The sequence below is a fragment of the Perca fluviatilis genome, chromosome 8, assembly GCF_010015445.1.
Source record: "Perca fluviatilis chromosome 8, GENO_Pfluv_1.0, whole genome shotgun sequence".
Classification (NCBI taxonomy): Eukaryota; Metazoa; Chordata; class Actinopteri; order Perciformes; family Percidae; genus Perca; species Perca fluviatilis.
The window spans coordinates 35,260,137-35,275,493 of NC_053119.1; the positions used below are offsets into that span (position 1 = coordinate 35,260,137).

Consider the following 15,357-nt stretch of genomic DNA (forward strand, 5'->3'; position numbering starts at 1 on the left):
CAGAACACTCAACCAGAAATTAACCAAAATTTGAAATATTAAAAAGTTACTGAATCAAGTGACTCCTTTCATATTACTATGGCTGGGTACCGATACTCAAAACATACTATTTGTATCGTTTTTCTTGCAGCCAATCACCACAAGCGTTCTTTGACTTAATGGAGACGTGTGATTGGCCGACTGTCACAGCAGCTAGTGGTGGTGGCGGCATTTTACACAACTGAATGCTTTCATTCACATGATGGGTATAAAATAAGGTAGAAAAAAAAGGGCATTAAATAAAGTACAATAGTTGCTATTGATATCAATTTAAAAAGGGTACTGTCATTTTTTTAAACCCTACATATTACAGTCAATTAAGCAACTCTCCAGCTCTATAGAGTTTTCTAATACATTTTATTTTATGGTACAGTACACACATTTATTGTATGTCTGGGCTGCTTTCATAAATTTTCATTAGAGGTGTTATAACATCTCGCGCGACTAAAATGTGACGAGATTTTTCGTTGAGGTAAAATGTGTCTCGCAATTCTCTCTGAAAACGCTTGGTTACATTGTAACCTTGGTTCTCTGAATAAAGAGACTCTCCACCGTACATATGGAATAAGTAACTTAGTTATATAGGAGATACCTATTTGAGTTTGTGGCAAAACCTTTCAGTGCTCATTTTTCATTTTGTGACTTTCAAATAAATAAAGGACTGTTTTTCCAGTTATATTTCTTCATGGTAGTTTTCTTTAAAATAGTGTTAAAATCTCGTCTCGATCTCGTGAACCGAATCTCATGTCTCATCTTGTGAGCTGAGCTATCTAGAGGAGATCCAGGTAGCATAAAATCAAAAGAGTTCAAATTGCCCATACTCCTTTTAAAATGTCTGAATTTATTTATGTGAAACTAAGTAAAACCCAGACTAGGCAAACAGTTTCACCACTTCATGTTTACACCTCTTGGTTTGTAGTATGGGTGTGTGTGAACAGAAATCGACTGCAACTAAAATTAAATAGAATGTTGTCTTATCCTCTGGTCCATATTACGTAAACCAACGTAAACCAAAGTTAAGTAGTCAACGGCAGCACATGGCTCTTACGCCAGAAACAAACCGCACAAGGAAGTGTCGCAAATAGCCGCAAAACACCGGGAAGTGGAGCAGTTTTCATTTCGGCGCCCATGTTATCCAATTTGTCCGGCCACACCGCTGTGATCAGGCGCGGAGAAGCCACAGTGCAGCCGGATACTTTACAAAATAAAACAAATTTAAAAATAAAACACCCAGGTTTTTGTGCCTTTGGCTGTCTTGACTTGGCTGTGTCTTACAAGACACGCAATCAGGCAAACAGAGAGAGAGCGAGAGCAAGAGAGAGAGAGCGAGAGAGAGAGAGAGAGCGAGAGAAACACACGCACACAGTTTGGAGTGGCCCGGCTTTAGGTTGTTGTTGGATAACTACCGAAAACACACGAGGAGCAAGAAAGAAAGACACAAATAACAAATAAAGCAACTCACCTGTAGTGGGATGCCATCAGTTAAGCCAGAGTGGGTGCGAGCCATCATGCCCAGGACCCTGGCTACCTGGCTGGCAGTGACCTCCCTCACCCCATACTGAAGGATTATGTTTCTGCATTCATCAAGACTGGAGAGACATAGGGACCATTATTTTGAACATTCACATATCAATTTATACCCCACTGAAATTGTATAAGGTATAGGACAGTCAAAAAATTAAAAAATTGGGCATATACCTAGTTTTTAGCTCTAAGATTTTGGCAATTTTTAACACTTCTAATGTTGCAAAAATCTAGCAAAATGTGTTGAGTGATACATGTCCAGATGTGTCAACTTCATAATGGTGTAGTGTGAACTGTGAGTCTGTGTATGGGAGTCTGTATTAGGAGTCTCAACCATTTAACATGGAGGCAGTAGCCCATTGGTATCAAATTCTGCCTAGTCTGAATGCCCCTTAAGTGGTCTTTCACATAATTACACTGCATTCACTGGAGGATTTGAATACACAAGATTATTTTAAAATTATAGCTTGTGTTAATTGTAAAAAGTAGCTTAGAAGAATGTAAACATGAATTCACCTAGCACAGAAGCCATAGCCAACTTCTTGCATGAATTCTGCAAGAGAACTCTCCATCATGGTCTTAGCTAACTCCCCCGAGTCTGGCAGGATCCTGTCCATGAGAATGTCCCGTTTTTCAGGGTACAGCAGTGGTGCGAGCACCACAGGGCAGCGCTCCTGGGGGAAATCTGAAATACAACACACAATCAAACAAATGTGGCACAGTAACACTGAAAAACAATTTATGGACAGATTTGTACCATTTCTATTCAGTCTGACAAATGCATTTTTAACTTTAGGTATTTAAAAGGTTTCAGGATCTGAAGAAAAAAAAAAAAATGTGTGTTGACCCCCCATACCTCGGCAAAGTGTCTTGAGGAAGGCGTCAATCTGCTCTTGGCCTACCCCACTGGCTCCCTTCTGGCCAAACAGTAGATGGGAGAGCAGTAATTGCAAGACCTCTATGGCAATATCTTGGAAGCCACCTTCCTGATTTCCTCCGAGATCTGCGTCAACGTATGACCGCAGGAGGTCTGGAAGTTTCTGCTTGATGAACTGCGCAGCTGAGAAACAAACAATTGTTTATTTAAAGTGATGTGGGCATCCATAAACATGATTCTGATTATTTAGACACCTCATTCCTGTATGCCCATGTGTTACCAATCTTTATCACAACTTGATGAAAAGCAGCATTCACTTATAAAAAAAGAATGCAAATTTGCCCATATTGCATGGAAAGTGTAAAAAACTCAACTCAAAAAAAATTAAAAAAGGATGTTTATATGCTTTGCACATTTCAACCAAGGTTTAATGCAAGAGCACACCACTAAAAAGGGCCTTGGCAATTTGTACCAACCTACTGTTTTAACTTTTTGAAAAAAGTCAGACTTATCTGTAGTACGTCAAATATTTTGAAGTGTTTTAATAACTTAATGCTTTTCACAGTAACGTGTATGGCCATTTAAAAACAGACCATCTTTGCTACAGGTTTAAATATGTCAGGCTCTACTAGAATTACTTACCAAAACCACGAAGGTCTGCGTTACTGGAGTTGAGCAAAGCAAGTCCAAATATCACCTGGGAAATAAATTACAAATGATTTGTAATATGTTTTCCTAATTCAGATAGACTTCTTTAGGTCACACGTGTAGACAGTCAATACTTCCTAACTGCCAAATGTAAACCATTTACTGTAGGAACATGTCCCAGATAAACACGTAAAGACACGTAAATAACGAAGCCCATTGTAGAGCTGGCTTACCTCTTGGACCTTGCTGAGCTTAAGAACTTTACTCAGTTGAGTGAATAAGTGGGCCGATGGCTTCAAACTCTGAAAGACAGTTTAAGTCACACACACCTTAATTTTCAGCAGATTGTAACCTGTGACTATTTTCTTGCTTGCCTTTAGTAGTATGTCTTTACTCAACTCAGAATGCATCCACCAATCAGGGCTGTCAAACTTTCAGACTACCACAGTAAAAATACAGAAATTCTGGCATCTGCTCCTTACCTTCTGGTAGTGCAGGGGATTGTCAACGGCGTAACACAGAGTAGCGATAAAGTTTGGCTTTGATATCAGCGACACACACTCCTGAATCAGAAACTGTGTCTTGGGCAAGTTGAAAACCAAAACGTACCGAGAAAAAGAGAATAAAGAAAACAGAGGCAGGTGAAGAATAACATAAGACAGTAAGTCTGTCACAAGAATCAATATGAAACCATAAGCGATAAACACTCAATTGTGACAATTCTACCACAATCACAATGTGGGAAAAATACTATTAAGACGGTAAATCAGAAATAATTTATGAAATACAGGTTTCCCAGTGATGCCATTTTGAGATATATGCACCAACAGGGGCAGACATTTTTTATTTCACAGTGCCTCAGCTAAATGAACTTAAAACAACAACTAATCGGCTATGTTTTAGTGTCATTTATGGGCACGCTGTTTGTCCTCTGCGTTTCACTAAGGCAGGGCACAGACAGACATTACAAAAAAAGGATGAAAGTTTGTTCTATAACTGTATTAAAGTACTGTCTTAGATAAAAACAGTGCAATGGTGTGTTACATCAAATTAATTAATATCCATACAATTTTGGCAATCACTTCTAATTTTCAAATGTCGAATCATGGTTACTCAAGATAGCCAGTCTGACAGGAAGGTTAAATTGAACAAGCAATTAGACCTAACGTACGTAAATGTTTCTGGAGAGGCTGCAGCAACACTATGCCCCCACTATAATCAAAACTGGCGAAACCGGCTTGGCTGTCCTGCTTTATAAGAATGACCCGCCCTACTGTGCCTCTTGCTTAGTATTCTTACCCTAACCAACCTTAGTTGTTTACACGCGCTTTTTTTGTTTAAGACGCAACAAGGGAACTCAATATTTAACGTTAGCTGCTATAACTTAGCCCCCAGTACTGAGTGCGGGCAGAGCCAATGTAGCTCCTGTTAGCTGTCCCCTGGCAGCAAATGCACATTGAGAAATGTAAACAAAAAGTATTATTATCAATGTACTGTATTATTGCCGCTGCCTCATACAGGCTCTCCATACCTCCCTCCTGTCTTTTTTGTTTTTATTTTTATTAACACTGAAATAGCAATCGTATCTTAATAAATCTTCCATGGAATGCGGAGTAACGTTACTGTATCGCCATTCCAGAACGCACTTGAATGCAGCTTTATTTCATGGAGAATGAAAAGCTTTGTTGTTTGGCAAACATTTAGCTGGACACAAACTCCTTGCTTGCATTTTGCCCTCAATGTGTTAAAACATTCTTGTGGTACCGATGGAGGCAGTGATGTTTCCAGTTTACTGTACGGGACTCGCTCATCGCTTCAAAACCAGCACGACACCTGTCACATAGGCCTACTTGGCGCTGCGTTTTTTCTAGCATCCCCCGCCACCGTACTACCCCCATTAAAAATGGATAGAAAAACTTGCGTTTTCCACACACCGTCTGACGGCCGACAAGAAAGTCAGCTAAACGAACTCAGGCAGACTCGCACTCTCCTTGTTTTTCAACATGAAATAAATTTGCAGGTCGCACATGTGCGATTAGTACTCACATCGTCTCAAAAAATTGTTGCTAAATGCCACCATCTTGTCGCAATCTGGAGCCCTGGAAGACCAGACATACTCGTTCTACACGTCTTGAGTGAATCAGTCACAGATGCTAAACTGTTCTTATTGCACAAGAGATTGTAAATGTTGGAGACAAACGTTTGATAAATATTTTCATCCAGATCTGCAATTACGTCAATATGAAACCATTTTTCCTTGAAGCTTCAATATTACAGGGTACCCCCTAGTTTCTCCAAGTTAAATTTAAAAGACTTTAATACCGCCTAGGATAAAACAATGCCAACTTCACAGCCATATAATGGAGATTGAGTATTGCTTTTAAGTTGAGAAAAGAATTATTTACCAATAGGCCTGCACGATTTGGGGAAAAATATGAATCATGATTTTTTAGCTTAGAATTGATATCACGACTCTCTGCACACATGAACCATGACAAAACAAAAAAAAATTGGCAGTACCAAACATTGATTTTTAGCACCTATAGCACATTGCGCATCACCACAAGCCTGTAAACATAGAGGCTTCAATGAATAAAGAAAATAAAGTAAATACTGGCCATTTAAGTACAGTAGGCTACCAAAAATAGTGACCTAACATATTGAACTAAATATGGCCTTGATACTGGCTCTATCTGAACTCCTTGAACATGTCTTTACATAATTAAAACATGTCAATCAACATGCTGCAGCTACAGCCTCTAGAGAAAGAGTTTGTAAATTGCCAATTAAGTACACCATCAAAAACAGAATGATTTCTTTGCACACTCGTTAACTGCTTGCCTTCTATATAATTAACATTCAACTGGCCATTCAAGTAAGTTACCAAAAATAGAAGTTTAATGCACTGCGTTTATTTCCGAAATTCTGCGCTCGCTCGACGAGTGAAACACGTGACTAAAAGGCACTTTGTCATTGGCTTAGGGTGATCCCCCCCATTGATTGAAAAGGTACAATATGTAACATTTCTGTTTTAAAATGTCTAAAAACGACCATACCTAGGTTATATATTTATATGAGTTGTGTTCTTACACTATCCCAAATGTTTCTACCAAATGTCAAACCCAGAGAAATCTGTTATTTTATTTTCAGACACGGCACGTTTCCTTTAGTCGCCCGTCAGTGGCGTCATAACCTTTCACTGTGTAGTTACTTTAACTTCCGTCAGAACACGGGCATCAAGATGATACGTTCAGGAGTAATTGTAAATCATACAATCTCACAGAAAAAAAAATACTTTTTTTTGGCCATACATCATTTTGTGATTAATTACATCCCACTTTTATCACAGTAATACAAGAGAGATCTTATTTATTTTGAAAGTTCAATATCGACAAGTAGCTAACTATGCTAATGCTTTGTGGGTAACATTATGAGGTTACAACATCGTTCAACACGCTAATAAAGTTATTTTTAGTATGACCGTTTCGACCACAGTTAACAGGACTGGGCTAACCCATTTAATCTAATGCTAATTTAGCCAGCTAGCACACCCCGGTCTGTCTGCCTCACTCCCCCGGCGCAGAGAGACTCAGTCGGGATGACAGCTGACAACATCCCCGGGACATATAGCTAGCTAGCTAGCTAGTTATCGTTAGCCCCCAGTCAGCTATCAGCCAGCTACTTTTATTACAGCAACCCCCCGGCCAGAACTTATCTCCAGTGCCTGGTGCTTACGACGCTAACGGCAGTTTAATTAAATGTCGGGAAACGGACCATATCAGACCCAGCACCGAGTCACAACATAGCGTTAGCTACATCTCCTTAGCGCTACCGGTGTCTCCTCCCTGCCGAATTTCTCCCCCCTTCGCGTTTAGCTGTCTTTACGGTTAGCTAAATTAACCCGACAAAAGCACCAAAACGAAAAGTTAAGATTACTGAAAAGTGAAGGGGAGATAATTCCGGGCAGCTGGGAGATGTTCTGCTGCTGCACAACCGGCATCGAACATCCTGGCTTGCTGTCGCAGAGATTCCCCCGACAATCCCCACCCACACCCGTCTCTCAGCCTCGTTTAGTAGCTAGCTGGCGTTACAACAAACCCCGTCCGCCCCGGTGTTGAAACGATCCAAAAGGTGACATTGATATGTGAAGTATTTTGTGTTTTAGCTGCTGGCTACTGTTAGCTTGCTGGCTCACGAGCTAACTGGTCAGCTACAAATAAAAATCTAATCAAGAAAAACGTAATTATGTTGGGGAAATTGCAGCTATTTTATTAGAACAATGTGAATAAACTTGAATGGGTAAACTCGTCCGTGAACTGATGCATTCTAACCGTCAGCGAAGGTGTTTAACACTAAAAACTCCCAGAATTCCACGCAACTTCCCAACGTCATCAAAAGTCCAGTTGTACCGTCCATTGTTTTGGTTGAGAGACCCCTAGCGGCAGAAAGTTACATATTGTACGTTGAAGTCATTTAAAAATTTAATCGTGAACAGGGTGAATCGAGATGGCGATTTTATAACAATTTATCGTGCAGGCCTATTTACCAAGTAAGGTTATCAGAATTTAATAACCATTTTATTATAATAATCATATTTATTACACAATAGCTTTGTGATGTGTTTGTACTCCTAACAAAATTAGTATTTGTCACATTAAGGGCTCTTATGCTATGAAACTGAAAAAACTAAAATAGACTTTTGCTATAAAACTGAAAACAATTTAAGTGGCATTACAAGTAGTTCCACCTTGGCTAGATAATACGTCATGTAATACAAGCCAATTGCTTCAGTGATTGTTTCATCCCCTTCCTAATGGTCCTGTCTGGGTTAGTTCACTTACAGCTACAAGCTGATATTTCTCACTGGAGTTCCAGGTCGTCTAGCTCTCTACTGTCTATCGACATGGAGCATGTGGTAAAAAAGTTACTTTATTTGTTCACAGCAAAGTCCTGCATGCCATGGACATGAAAATAGCAACAATGTATACTAATGATGGCCACAAGCTTTGATAGACTCACATTTGCCAAGGAGTCATTACTTGCTTTCTTAGCACTACTGCCCCTCATTTGTTTTTTGAAAAACTCTTGAGATTTAAACCACACACGTGAATGACCTAGTTGACCCTAAAAACAACCATTGTCGCCAAAAGGCAAAGAGCGCAAGCCAACATAACAGAGCACGACAGGTGAGATAGAAATATACATTAACTATACATTCCTGCAGCAACTTCTGAGTCCACACAGTGTGACATGACTCACATTAAAAGCTATTGTATGAGGTAAACTGTCATTGGTCATTTTTTTGTATTGGTGGAGAGCTTATTGGTAGGAGAAAAACAATCACAGCTTAATTTCTCCATTGGCTCGACTATATTTATATTCATTACTTAGGTGTAAAAATAAATAAATAAAAAGACAACTGGCCTCTCTTTGTGTACCTTAAAGTAACTTGTGCTAGTGTAATTTTATGTCGAAATGCGTAAAGGTTGGCAGGTCTGCTAATTTCGGGGGCTTTCACACCTACCTCGTTTGGTCAGGACTTTTACTTTTTAGTTTGATCAGAACCAAAATTACAGTTGCGAAACCTCCCTAGGACCATGGTCCGGACAAAACAGTGTGAAAGCATTTTTTGGATGGTTCAGACTTATTACAGGAAGTTCTGGCAAGCTACAGTCTTGTTATAAGAGAAGCGTAGCTCCTTCAAGGAATAGCTCAGTGCTTAGTGTGTACATGAAAGAGTGATTGTGAATGCACTCAGTGCACGCAGCAGTTGGCAATCAGAGCATAGAAAATATATTGTAGTTTACTTGTTAAGTGGAAGTAAATGTACAGTGTAGGTTTCAGTTTGTCTCTGAATAAATGGTGTAGCTTGTCAAAACCCAAGTAAAGTTCCTGTGTCTTACTTTTCAACAACTCAACAAAACGCGCCGCAGTGGCACAGGGAGAGCAGCAGTCAGTTGAAAAAACTCCTGACCAGAGAGAGGCTACAAGAGGACGGGGAAAACCGTCTACAAACCAATCAATTACATGCAGGGCTCCACACTAAATTTTTGCCTTGGTTGCACTGGTGCGCCTAACTTTTTTTATTTAGGTGCACCAGCACAAAATTTAGGTGCACCCACATTTTTCCTCGCATCGCCGTAACACTGAATGGCGATACACAATATATAGCTCTGTATTTTTTTTACAAAGTGGGCTAAATGTTCAGTTTTAAGTCAAAGCCACTTTTCACAAGCTCTTTTATTAAAACAGATTGTGACTCAAATAAAATGCAAAGACAGGGTTTCCTTTACCAGTTTGAAAATATACAGCTGCAACACATGTAAATGAAAGTTATCTAAAATAAATAGCCTAGGATATATTATATAAAAAAATATATATATCTGAGAAAGCTCCTTCATAAGCTTTCAAAAACAATAACAGACTGATTAAAAGAGAAAGAGGACACCTGGATAGCTCAGTTGGTAAATATAGAGGTTTGACTCCGACCTGCGGCCCTTTCCTACATGTCATCCCCCCTCTCATGTCTTCAGCTTTCCTATCAAAATAAAGGCTGAAATCTTTAGAAGAAAAAAAAAAAAGAACGACCGAAAGACCGAGGGAGTTCGATGGACTGAAGCGTATGCTAGGCTACTCAGAGAGTGACGGCTGACTCATTAGCGGCGTTACACCAGTCTTGTGTAGGCTATGAAATGTCTGTATCATCACTGCGCTGCATTTTTATGAACTATGATCCAGCAGGCTCCGTCTTACACGCTATTACTCAACCAACTGAAGTTAGTTGCATTTAATAACTCCTAATGTGTTTTTCGCCGTGGCGGCCGCAGTAATAGAGAGTTACCAGCGGTAACACTGCCAATACAGGTTTCCCTCTCATACTTAACAATATACAGCTGGGTTATAACAATTAAAACTGTAGACGAATGTCGGGAGTTTGGACCAGCGGCGCTGCGTCTCCATGTTGCAGGTGAGCCGGCCGGGTGTGTGAGTGAATGGGGGCTGTGCGGAGAGATCCAAATCCAAACACAGGCACAGCTTTCCAGAAGGAATGGGTCATGTAACGCAACATTAAACCATATCGCTATAAACAACATCGCTCCGTTAGTGGAGAGGCAGTGGATGCGAGGACATTAGGTGCACCGGTGCGACCTAGGAAAAATCTTAGTCGCACCCTTACAAATTTTGGTCGCATTTGCGAAAATTGGACCAAAATTGGTCGCACTCTCGAGCCCTGACATGTATCAGGAGACGCGGTTCACGTATGCAATGGTGACGGGACGTAGCTCGTCAAGTATAGTTCTTCAATGCATTTGCCTAACTGCAATGTGAAACCAAAACTAACCAGATCAAAAGGCATACAATGCAACGAAAACATGAACCTTGATCCAGACTTTTAGGTGTGTAAAGGCCCTTCATTCTAAAGAGGTAACACTAAATGCTTGACAATTGTATTAAAAGGGCAACTACTGTTTTTTTCAACCATATTGTCCTATGTTTGTGTGCAAGTGACTGATAGGGACAATAATCTTTGAAATTGGTCCTGTACAAAGCGTGAACACTGTAACCGGCAGCCTCAGACCGGGCTGCAATGTAACCCTATGGGGCAAATGTGCATTATCAATTTGGTCTACTAAAAGTGCTTTTTTTTGCCACTGAAAGGCTTCAATTATTATTCCATTATGTAAAGGATCCATACAGAGATGGACCTTTTTAAAACCTATTTAAGACCTGTTTAACCAGAAACAGCTTTGAGGTCTCTAGCGCCAAACCCACCAGACTCCATTTTAAAAAAAAACAATACGGTAAACTATGTGTTTATTTCAACCAAAACAAGAGCTGTCCTGGTTGGAAAAGTGGAAAAACGACCCAAAACGACTTTTCAGTTTTATTTTGTTTCTGTCAACTTTGAACGAAGTGCATTTTACGATGCTAAAATTACAGTTTATTTACATGGAGTCTGGAGCGAACACATTTTTACGTTTCAAAAAATGATCTTACTCTTTAACAATGTTGTCACACTTTGAAAAATAATCAATGGTGTGTCAATGGCAAAACAAGCACTTCTGTGAATACAAGCTGCACAATTGCCCCTATTAACTTACATTGTAGCTTGTTTCACCGCTGCAGCATCTCGTTTAATACTGGACAAAGATTGTTGTTCCCATCAGTCACTTAGACACAAAAACATAGGAAAATAGGGTTGAAAAAAACAGTAGTTAACCTTTAATGTGTTTTCTGCTGCCTGGCTGCATGCATATCCTGGGAAATGGGGAACCTGTAAAATGCTCAATGAATTTAACTCCCAAGAAGAGAAGGCCAAATGAAGTACAACTGTTGTTCAGAATTTGAGAGTAAATTTAAAAAGGTCCTATGACATGGTGCTCTTTGGATGCTTTTATATAGACCTTAGTGGTCCCCTAATACTGTATCTGAAGTCTCTTTCCCAAAATTCAGCCTTGGTGCAGAATTACAGCCACTAGAGCGAGTCCCACAATGAGCTTTCCTCAGAACGTGCCATTTCTGTGTCTGTAGCTATTGAGGAGGAGAGAGGGTGGGGCAAGGTGGAAAGTGGGGGTGTGGCCTTGACCAACTGCCACTTTTCTCGTTTGAAAGACATGATGTCTCTCTCTCTCATGGGTTGGCCAAATTCTCTGGGCGGGCAAAGCAGAGAAAGGGGAGGTAACCTCGCTTGTTATGACCTCATAACAAGCAAGATTCCAGAACAGCTCATCTGAGCTTTCATTTTCTCAAAGGCAGAGCAGGATACCCAGGGCTCGGTTTACACCTATCACCATTTCAAGCCAATTGGGGACCATAGGCAGGCTGGGGGAACTCATATTAAAAAGGCAAAAAAACTGATAAAGTGAAATTTTCATGCCATGGGACCTTTAAGGAAAACCAACAAATGCAGTGTCTGAAATGCCATTTGCCTTGTTTTGTAAACAAATTATGCAGCAACAGTACTAAAAAAAAAAAAAAAAAAACGTATATATTAAACCAAAAATGAATGTGTCTCTAATCAAAAATTACCTGGTGAAAGTCCTTGCCACTGCTTTTACCATCGCCACTGAAATCCACATGAGAGAAGAGACAGCGTAGTAGATGCCTGTCTGCCTCAGGACCGTGACGATTTACAATCTGGGAGAGCACAGGCAAAACATCCAGAACATGTGAACACATGGAGATATTCAGATAAATACACTTAAGAGCATAACATCATAACATAAGATCTCTGTTGACAGATTTACTAAAATGTACTTGATGTGTGTGGTACCACTTACATGCTGTATTTCTTGCTGGCTGGCTCGGTAGTTTTTCTTTGTTAAATTGTCCACCAGATAGCTGATTTGAGACAAAGCCAGCGAGAGCGAATCAAGATTCATTGCTGGTTGGGGCGGAAGCAGGCGGCCGAGCACGGCGCAAAATCACCATTATTCCCCTTTAGTCACTTCAGTGATAGGTTACTTCTGCTCCCCCCCCCCCCAAAAAAGATGTAAAAAATATTTGCTTCCAAAGTCAGTAGCTCCCGGTGTTAGGTAGAGTCCTTCAGTTTAAAATAGAGTTCAGCATCTGTAATGAAAGGACAAACAAATTAAATGTGTTTTTTACCCAAACACACGTAAAACTTTTGCAATATTATAGAAATAAAACATAAGGAGGAATTCATTTTATGAACAGCACTAAACTTAAGAGTTCTGTAGCTTTATTTTCATGCAGGACCATTTTTACAATCAATTGTCAACAAAATATTGTGACAGGCTTTAAGGCCTACGTGAATAACAGACACATAGCTAGGTGTAGTGAATATATTTTTAGCTTCTGTCTGGGCATTTATCTGCCAATAGATTCCCAAACTACAGTCAAAATGGGTTGACTTAACACTACGTGGATTAGTACGCTACCTCCACATAAATATATTGTAGTTTTTTTAAACTTGCCGTGCCAATAGCTTGCACTAGGCCTCGACTGAACCCTAATATCTGGCTTACAGAGTCAAAGCTAACGTTAGGTAAGTTGCTCACCGAACTGACCAACCTTTCCGTTTACAACAGTAACGTGACTGCCGCAGCTTTAACAACCAATTCAGTGGTACGTAGCATTAAAAGCAGCTAACGAGGAATTTGTAATGACTAATGGACAGAGAGAGTTAAAAATCACCCATTGAAACAAAGAGAAAGCTAACGTAGGTTAGCAAAATTACTAGCAATGAATCTAGATGCTACCGTTACTTAGTGTTTAGCAGTCATACCTTTATCAGATATCCTGAATGATATAAGGCTAAGTTTGTAAATGGATTTAAAACAAACGTCACCTTTCGGGGACAATACTCCTGTGGCAAATGGGGAAACCTAGCTACTCAAGCTAACATTACCATGACGCTGATAAACACTTGCTAGGGGAGTTTTAACGTTGGCCAACATTTATTGGATAATTATGATACCTTTAACACTAACCGTTACCATACTATGTTTTTATCTCTACTAATCAGAATAACGTACCAGTGGTCAATATCTAACATTAACCTCTGTGAAATGTTACCAACTCCCTGTAGGCTACGAGCTAATGCTATCATATTAGCATTTACGTAAAGCTAACATTAGCAACATGAGCCCGCAACAAGCTGGTGTGTATAATTAGGCAAAACTAATTAACATTGCGTTTTTACGGTTTTTAACAGCCATTTTGACTAGCTAACCGATCACTAAGTTCTCGAGACAGTTACCGTTACACATGCCTTGGCTGTGAGCGTGAAGGCCGCAGGTACTGCGGATGGGGTTTGCGCGATCGTGCCAGCTACCGTTAGCATTAACCTTGTTAACGTTAGCTTATTTCTGAGGGGGTCTGGCTAATCTATGGAATTGCTAACAGTACATGCTAATTTCACATGCTAACTATCTTGTAAACGTTAGCCCAAGCCAACGTCAATATCGTTGGAAGCAAAATTGTGACTAATATAGTTATAGAGGACTAGCTACGTTATCTACACTCAACAAACGTTCTAAATTAAGGAATTGTTACTTTTTTTGATGTGACCAATATGACAGCTGCTTTTCAGCAAATAGACCTCCCCGCACTGGTGGCTAGCGGCCATCCTCCTTATCAACATCGTTGCTTAGGTGTTGTATATAGCTCTGTCGACGGCTGTCCACCAAATATATTAAAAATCTCACCGTGCTCCCAAGAAAGTAATTCAGATGTTCATCCCTTCTTGTTTCGCACACAACAAACTTGACGAGATGGAAGAGTCGCTGTGTGCTCCAGTTCAGTTTGATTTTCAAAATAAAATGGCGACTGTCACCACGGCGGCTGCGCGCTCACGTTTGGAGACTAGTGCGTGAGCTTATCCGCGCGACACAGACGCAAGGTGCTCGCCCAGTATTCACATTTCATCCATGGTAGACACCTCTGTTCCGTCTAGATGAGAAAAATGAAGCACCGTTATGATAAAAAATGAAGCACCGTTTTTTTTTTTTTTTTTTATTAATGCAAAAATGAATGGGCCTGTTTTGTTTCATATTGAGGGAAACCAGATCCACAAAAAATCGAAACCACAAGACATAGGCCATACTAAACTGTCAAATCAGGCAATGTCCAACATGGATAGCCTATGTCCCACTGTAGCCTATATGGTCGTGTCTTATGTGTCTCTGAATGGAGCTTTTCTAAAGAATGAGAAAGCATTTAACAGGCAGGAGGGTCTAATGACGGACGCTATTGAGTTGCCGTAGCCTATAGGTGTGTTAACTGTGTGCATCCAGCGTTTTGGGAGATTGTGCAATGTTAACTTATTCTGAACCCTTAATTGTTGAACAATCACAATGTTTTTATTTATAAAGGATGCTCATGCATTTACATTAACCAGTGCTGATTTTTAAGTGAAGTATAAATATAGTTATTGCAAACCAACACACTTTTGACAATTTTTTTTTTGTCGACAAAAGAGAGACCCTGGTGTTTCTCCCTTAATGGTTTACTCTAAACAAAGCATAAAAGACAAGTATGTATACATAATAAGAACTCCCTGGTGTTTGCTTTTTCCATAGTTGCTCTATTCACCCATAGCAATAGGGGGAGCGGGGCTACTGCTGGTCTACAGTGCCCAGGTGGCCCAAATTGCTGTAGCTGACAGAAATGATCTGTTCCCTTTTTTACACAATTTTGCACACTCCCATTACGCCCAGGCAAACCTCGCCTTTACATCTCCTTCATTAATTACGGGGCTTTAGTACTTGCATTGTTCCATGGCCCCAGTTTTCACTTTGGACATG

At 40.1% G+C, this 15,357-nt stretch overlaps 1 protein-coding gene across 10 annotated transcripts in view; it reads right to left on the reverse strand.

Annotated features, from left to right (window-relative positions):
• Positions 1-14,412, reverse strand: part of cnot1 (CCR4-NOT transcription complex, subunit 1) — a 35,258-nt gene extending 20,846 nt beyond the window's left edge. For 8 of the 10 annotated variants that reach the window (XM_039809358.1, XM_039809364.1, XM_039809362.1 and 5 more), the window contains exons 1-9: positions 14,260-14,412; positions 12,370-12,658; positions 12,119-12,226; positions 3,571-3,669; positions 3,322-3,390; positions 3,083-3,137; positions 2,420-2,623; positions 2,080-2,248; positions 1,502-1,628 (exon numbers count right to left, since the gene is read on the reverse strand). In XM_039809358.1, coding sequence (XP_039665292.1) covers positions 1,502-1,628; positions 2,080-2,248; positions 2,420-2,623; positions 3,083-3,137; positions 3,322-3,390; positions 3,571-3,669; positions 12,119-12,226; positions 12,370-12,471 — 933 coding nt within the window. In that variant the 5' untranslated portion in view covers positions 12,472-12,658; positions 14,260-14,412. The remainder of the gene's footprint in view (positions 1-1,501; positions 1,629-2,079; positions 2,249-2,419; positions 2,624-3,082; positions 3,138-3,321; positions 3,391-3,570; positions 3,670-12,118; positions 12,227-12,369; positions 12,659-14,259) is intronic. The other 2 variants (XM_039809366.1, XM_039809357.1) reach the window with 1 other exon arrangement.
• Between the last annotated feature and the right edge of the window lie 945 nt (positions 14,413-15,357).